This window comes from Drosophila subobscura, chromosome U (genome assembly GCF_008121235.1).
Source record: "Drosophila subobscura isolate 14011-0131.10 chromosome U, UCBerk_Dsub_1.0, whole genome shotgun sequence".
Classification (NCBI taxonomy): domain Eukaryota; kingdom Metazoa; phylum Arthropoda; class Insecta; order Diptera; family Drosophilidae; genus Drosophila; species Drosophila subobscura.
The window spans coordinates 16,857,825-16,865,591 of record NC_048534.1 but is presented as its reverse complement, the minus strand read 5'-3'; the positions used below and the strand labels follow the sequence as shown (position 1 = coordinate 16,865,591).

Here is a 7,767-nt window from a genome sequence, read left to right as displayed (position 1 = left end):
TTTCTGTATCCCAGAGAGTGAGAAAAGAGGGATTACCGGGAAGGAAGGATGTGGAAGGTCTGCCTCTGATCAACCCACTTGCACTTGGCTGGTCTTTGGTTATGGTTGGTTGGTTATGGTTAGATTGGTTGCTTCGTTGGATGCTGCATAAGTGCAATTTTATGTTTTGGCCCCCGAAAAGTTCCTTTGCAGTAGTTGATAAATGGCTCACCGACGATGGTCGGCCCTCAACGGCCCAAAAATGGTTATGGAAATCTCAAAGCCAAATCCCTTCCATTCCCAGCAACAAAGCTGAAAAAAATGTAAATTTCTCTACATAAATCTAACAATTTTCAAACATATGTATGCATACATTCGGGTGTGTGTATACGTATGTCCCATTTCGAAAATAACAGGGAAGGAAAAGGGCAAACAAAACCACATGCCACGCCTAACAAGCCGCCACGACCGCCGCCTACCTCTGTGAGTGGTACATGGCCGCAGATAAACCGCCCAAAAGTAATGCCAAAACATTTCGTGTCATAAATTTTACGACATAAGCGCGAAAAGCAAAACAACACAAAAGCCAAAAACCCTAAAAATAGAAGGACAAGGGAAATAGGAATTGTTTAGCGACAAAAGGGAGAATTCTCTATACCCTTGGGAGGCTCTTTTAAGTCAGTGTATAACGATATGGGATCTTGATTTTGATCTTGAAACTGAACTCCTTGGCATAAGCAATTCCATTATTGTATTTCTAGCAAGGTTATTATATTTTCAGACCATCCGGCGTGCTGCTGCAAATTCGATTGCTTTGACCATTAAGCTCCTTAATAAAATTAGAGTACCCTTAACTGTAGAGCATAAAATACAAGCAATGTGCATTACAATAAATATTGATTTACAATTTTTTGCGCTTAGAACATTAGTTTAACTGAATTCAGAGGCGTCGCTCAAGAGGATAAAAAAACTAAAACATGAAAAATAATTCACTTTTGGCTCAAAATCAATATGTAATTAAATTTTAATAAACTTCAAATTGGTCTCACTTAGCTACAAATTCCTCTCAGATTTGATTAAATTCCAATAGCATTTTATTAGCAGCCCCTCCCAGTCTAAGCATCTGATTACGAGAGGCCTATCAAAAGCCTCTCCACTAATATTTAGCTGTTTCGGATGGGGTCTGCAGAGCTATAAATTAATTTAAGTGCCTGAAAATATTTTTGATAACATAAAATCAAACCGAGTGGAGAGAGAAAGCCCTTTTCCGTGGGTTGTTCGTGCTGTTGCGGTTCAGGCCTGAAAATTTAAACGGCTGGCCATTAAGCGGACCGAGTTGGATGTAGTTTAATGGCTTCATTTTAGGGGCATGGGTAGGACAGGGTTCAGACGAGCATGGGCGGACATATCCCAATATTCGGCCGCACTTTGGCCAATTCTATTTGTCTTCTGCTTGAAGATTTAATTAAAAAAGTCGAGAGCATGCAAACGAAGTTTTTTTAAGGGAAAGGAAGGGAAAATGCGGCTAGCATAAGCCAGAACTTTTTGAGGGCTGATGGCATACCCGCCACAAAGGATGCGCCAAAGGCAGTCGACAGTGACGGGGAAAGGCAGGCCAAACTTGGGAAAACTTATTCTGGGGAGCCCATCGTTATCAGCGCCCATCATCAGGCTCGACAGATACAATAACAACAGCAACGGCAACGGCAACAGCCACAGCAGAACAGGCAAAGCCAACGGCAAAGAGAAAAGATATGACAGCCACTCGTCGTCTTCGATTCCTTCGCTGGCAATACTTTTAAAGTAAATTGAGGCAAAAAGGAGAAGCCTTCGAAGAGAACGTGGAGCAGGGGTAGTCCGGAAGCTTTCCCGCTCACGTTACGGCACTTTGCCTCCGCTCCACGCGCCACGCTTCGTTTCTTTCTGATTTTTCACTGCTCGTCATGGCCCTGATGGCTCTTGCTTGGAAAATTAATTGCATGCAAATATTGACAGAGCGAAAGTAAATATAATTTCATTGTTTACTCATAAATACGCATTATTTGGAAAATGAAAATAGAAAAGCGCCATCCCTAAGGCTAAACGAAAAAATGGGAATAATAAAGGAAGGAAGCAGCAAAAAAAACTAATTGCCGCTGACCGAAGATTGGAGTATACTTTATTTTCAAAGTATAGAGAAGGAAGCCACACTGTGGACTGCTGAGAGGCTAATATTTCTCTTAGTGCTACATCAGATACAATTAAATGCAGAAACCTGCAATCTCAATCACAGAATCTCTTCTGATGCAGAGATAATTTCATATCCAATTGAAAGGGTATTGCACAGATTTGGCAAAACAAAATCACAATTTTCCGGGGTTGATTTTCTGGTGTGTGAGCTGGGAGCTAGACTAGATTTTGACAGACGCTCTAATCGGTTTAAACATTTGGTGAAAATGCTGCTGCCTAATTAGCATCATTATTTTTGATGGGGTCACGCAGGCAACAAAGAAATGCTACAGTCGAAAGGAGAGGGGCGAGAGCCCAAAACCTGGACCTGATAAATGGGCTGATGCTTAGCAAAGGTAATTAATGGGCAAGTGCAAGCAAGAAGGAGCTTGATTTCGATGAAGATGAGGCACTCAAGTGGTAATTAATGTGCCTGCTAAACACGAACATGAGTCTCTCAGTGTAGCTGTATGGGATGTTATCGCCAGAGTTGATATAAAATTGAAGCCAATTAAATGTTACCAATCTGTGAAGCTGCCAAAAAGTATTCCGAAACGGGTCAAGTCTGCCCAGATTCCATCTAATATTTCTTCTCGTTTTGGCTGTTGGCTTTTGAACAAAACTTTCACGAACAAAAATAGCACTAAATTGCACACAAAAGAACTCTCAATGCTTAAGACCCTCGGGCCGGGGGCCAAAACAACAATTTACGCTCTCCAACTTGCTCGAGTGTTGCGCTTAATCGTCAAAAACACTTCTTATCGAAAAGCATCCCCCACTCTCCCAAAGGAAACTTTGCTCATAAATTATTACACAAAATTAGTTGCACACCAGCAGAGAAAAAACACGATGGAAAAAAGTGTGTGTAAGGGAAGAGTAAAAGGAGAAACGTCTCAAAGGCCTTACAAAATTTAAAGCTCCAGGAAGAAAATGAAATATGGCTGAGCCAAGACAAAAAGCTAAATAATCACAGACATGTACACAGGATAATAAATGATTAACGTTCTGGCGAGGCTCTGGGTGGGATTGGGTAGGTCGTTTGTATATATCTTAGTATGGCATCTCCATCTTCCACTCCTGAATTGACGAGATTGCTGCCAAATTGTTGGCCAACTCAATGTTTTTAAATTGATATTGATGAGCTCAACCCATTAGGAAGGGTTTTACAGTACAAAATGGGGTCTATAATTGATAATTCTTCGACACTTATTTCCAGTCCCAACTAAGAAAAGCAAAAATACTTTATTACAAGTAAACAACCCACATCAAGTAGACTATCACACCAAAAACTTTGAAAAGCAAACTAACTCATTATTCAAACATCAACCACCAGACAAAATGTCAGCTCAGCAGAAGCATTCACCAAGGGATCTAATACTTCGTTACTTCCAGGAAGAAAGAGACAATAAGGGAAATCAGAGAAACTCATCGTCTGAGCTTTATCCACCTAGTGTAAAAAAACCAAAGAGTTCGCAACTCAACAGGCATGTCGCATTCAACAAGCAGCGGATCTATCAAGAGTCCGCACAGGTTAAGAAAGATGCCAGGAAAAGCCGTGAGTGCCTATCATCATGTCTGATCACGAGGTCTCCGTTGGATTCCCGATTTAAAGGAGGTGGGTGCAGACAATTAATGAACACTTCAACGGGTCTGTTAATCCCAATTATCATCTGCTTTTATTTTCGTTTAGGTGCCAACAACCCAGCCGAGCGATCGGCGGGAAGATTGCCACGTACGGACAGCGAATGCCAGTTCAAGGCACCAGGAATCGATTTTCTAACAGAACGGGATACGAATATCACAACCCACGAGGTCAAGATGGATACTCGGCTCTCGGCTCCTCTGAAAAAAAAGTTAGCAAACAAGTGTGACTTTTTTCCAAAATATGTGGTCGACCGTCCATTCAAGGAGCAGGCAACCCAAACGCTCTACAGGTAAACGAAGACTTTCGTCTTTGTGTGTAAAACTAATATTATTTCTGATTCCCAGAGAATCCTCAGCACAAACTTTGGCATACTTGCCAAATATCGAGGACCAGGATATAGATGAGCATGTAGAGCTTTTCAAACTGCCCTCAGCGCTTCCTGGCGATAAGCCCCCAGGGCTCTACGAGGTAGAAGTCTTGGAACGATCCCGCAGACGGTGGGCCTTCAATGAAGCACTGACTGTTAACCTAAAGAAGCAATTGGATGAGGCCCGTGAGTTGGCAATGCAAACGAAGTATAAATCCATACTGGAAGCATTCGAGTGGGAGAGTTGGATCGAGCGAGAGGAGTACATACAAGAGTGTCAGAGGATGCGACTAGAGATCGTCATAAAGATGTTTGACAAGCGCGAGAAGGAGATGCATACAGCATCCACGACACGCATGGAAATGGCTTGCGAACGCATCGAAAAGAGCCGTCAAAGGGGTCTGCACAAGAACGAGATAGAATATCAACGTGGAAAACGCCGTAACGACATACAGCTCGCAAAGACTTCCCGGAGGTGGCAAAAGCAGAGTCCCATGTATGCCTTGGGATCACCATGCTCCGAGTTCTATGGCCCACTCATCAGGCACGGTGTTGATCCGGCGCGACGAAACTTTCCAGGCACTAACCGCAAAGCCTTTGACATCAGGATGGATGACCTGGAGAAGCGCGTGAACCTAAACAACATGACATGTCCGTTCAGAAGGCTCAAGGAATGGTCCAAGCCCAAAGAGTACATTAAGGAATACGAACAGAACTTCTGCAGTGATAAAAATTTGCAAAAGCTCTACGACTCCTTGAAGGCATTAAGAACACTGTCATACGAAAACAAAACTCCACCAAAGTGTCTGAAGAAGCGTTTCAAGCCCCGCGTTTACTCAGACAGGGTACATATGGACTCTGTGTTCTCAGCTTCGCCCAGTAAGCCCTACGCTCCTGAAACTCCAAAGAAGGCGATAGCGCCATTTGACCTCAAATATGAACCCGATCGGTCGAGCGCTTTTGCCAGGCGTTTACAAGACGACAGGAGGCAAGTAGATTTGGAATATCTTTTGCAAACGTACGAGGGCACCCACATTGGATGGCTTATGCAGTTCCTCTCTGAGGAAATGGCCCGGCTGAAGGAACAGCGAAGGCTCCACTTCTTTACTAATTTGGTCCAGAAAGAGCGATGGCGCCGCGAAGCGAATGAAGCAGGATTGCGGCAGAAGGAGAACGAAATGCGAAGGATCTACGATGAGTTGTTCCAGAAGAGCAACTCTGTCCACAATCATGTTAGCAACGAGTACATAAATACCATTCTTACACAAGATATGACCCACATCGCAGTCAACGAGGCCGCTAAAACGGTGACGGGGCTTGCCAAAGAGATTGATGCCGATATCGAGCGTTGGCTGGAGAGCTTCAAGCTCATTCAGACGCCACTCACCTATGCTCCACTGCGACTGATGCTTCGAGACATGGTCTCCCCAGACATGAATGCTGCACTCGATCGTCATGAGAAGTCGCTCATCGTTAATTATATTGTGGAGGATGTGATATTTGGCAGAGTGTGGGAAGAGCTGGAACCAATCGACATAGCCGGCACTCTGACCAGCGACTTCATTGATCGCCTCATCGACAACGATCTCTATTTGTTCTCCACTGACAGCGAGAGCGAGACACCTCAGAGATCATCCTGGTACGAGGCTCAAGCCATAATACGAAAACTCATTCGACAGGCTGTTCCCGGTCAGCGCTGGAAAGAAGAAACCGAACGCATTGTGCACGAAAACCAAAACGATCTGTTTGATGATGTGTTTGCTGAAATCATGAACAAGATCGAGAACCCACCATTGGTTCAATCTTGCGATTTAATCGAAGTGTGTCCAACACAATCGCACACTACCCTCAAATTGACGGATAATATTCGAGCTATGGAGATTTTGGAGTTCCAGGCCATGAGAGATCAAGTCGCTACGAATAGTTCGGAGGCGCTAAAAATTACAATCCTATCCCTATTCAAGAAAATGACAACGGATAATATAACCAAAAGACTGGAAACTGACGAACCATATTGGGAAGATCACAACATTCATTTTGAAGACGACACATTGATCAAGTCGCAGAGCTACGAACCTCAAGGATCTGATCGACAATTAGGTTCCGACCTTTACAGCATAATGGAAACTGTTGACATTTGTAAAGAGGAAAATCTAAAGGCGCTGAGAGGTACCGGACATAATAAACTGGAATACAAAATAAAGGAAATCATCGCCCACAAAAAAGAGGATATTGAGGAAGAAAAGTTGCAGATGGAAATGGAGCTGGAGATGAAGTGTGTAGATATAGAGACTGAATCGGAAATGGAAATAACTATGGAAGAGGAAAGGGAGCTTGAGATGGAGGAACAGGAACAGGAAATACAAGAGGAAATTGCGATGGGCATAGTCGAAGAGACAAAGGTGGATCCAAAGATAGTTACGGAAAATGTGGAATATATTGATACGCAGAAAATCCAAGACCCAAGTATGACTGAAAACGCCTCTGAAGAAGCTGAAGAAAATATGTCTGAACTAGTACCTCTTGATAAGATGGAAGCCTCAAAGGATGTGGACCCAAATCTGATTGACAACCTCTTTGAAGAAGCCGATGAAGAAGATGATAGACAGGGATTGTCTCTGTCTAAGAGTATGTTAGGGAAGAACAGCTCTGAAATTATTGCATTAGTTGGTTGAATTTTACTCTCATTTTACCACACAGTTACAGTTCGAATAAATATTTATTTTTATACCAATTTATGTGCACCAACAAAGAGGTTTTCGGTTCCCTTTTTGCAGTTGCCTGGCTACTGACTAACTTACTACCTAACTGATTTACTAACATCCAAGATAATTTGACCAAGTATGCCACTTGAAAAACATAAACCCAAATCAGACAACAAATAATAAATACAACAAATACATAACGTCTAAACATTTACGATATATTTCACGCTACAACAGACAATAGGTTACCCAGTAATTAGGGAACTAAACAGAAATGCCAGCATACGAGAAGCGACCCTCGAGGGAGCTTCAGGGGCATCGGGTGCTCCATGATAATCGACCAGCACACCATTTTCCTATTCGTAAAAAGGAGCCAATGGCAAGTCACACCAAACGTCTCACATTCGGCAAACAACTAAGCAATGGTGTAAATGGACAACCATTGAAGGCCAAAAACGAGTTCATGCAAGCTGGACAGAGCCTCACATCATGTCTCATCACGAGGACACCGATGGAACAAAGATTGGCTGCAGGTGGAAATGGATCAGAATTTTATTCTTTTATTCATTCATCATCCTTTAATATGTACATAGGTGCAAACAACCCAGCCGAACGCTCAGTGGAAAGATTGCCGCGTACAGACAGCGAATGCCAGTTCAAGGCACCGGGAATCGATTTTCTAACAGAACGGGATACTAATATCACAAGCCATGAGGTCAAGATGCGTCCCTCGGTGACTTCGATAAAGAATTATTCCAACAAATGCGATTTCTTCCCAAAATATGTGGACAAGCGACCATTCAAGGAGCAGGGAACCCAAACGCTCTATAGGTAAGACGGAAGGAACTTTATAGATTTATAGG

General features: G+C 43.0%; 1 protein-coding gene across 4 annotated transcripts in view; it reads left to right on the top strand.

Annotated features, from left to right (window-relative positions):
- The first annotated feature begins 3,519 nt into the window (after positions 1 to 3,519).
- LOC117901463 (cilia- and flagella-associated protein 91-like) overlaps positions 3,520 to 7,767 on the top strand; it is an 11,993-nt gene continuing 7,745 nt past the window's right edge. For 2 of the 4 annotated variants that reach the window (XM_034812220.1, XM_034812223.1), the window contains exons 1-2: positions 3,520 to 3,802; positions 7,498 to 7,735. In XM_034812220.1, coding sequence (XP_034668111.1) covers positions 3,526 to 3,802; positions 7,498 to 7,735 — 515 coding nt within the window. In that variant the 5' untranslated portion in view covers positions 3,520 to 3,525. Of the gene's footprint in view, positions 3,803 to 3,877; positions 4,122 to 4,176; positions 5,978 to 7,051; positions 7,438 to 7,497; positions 7,736 to 7,767 lie in introns of those variants that run through there. The other 2 variants (XM_034812224.1, XM_034812222.1) reach the window with 2 other exon arrangements.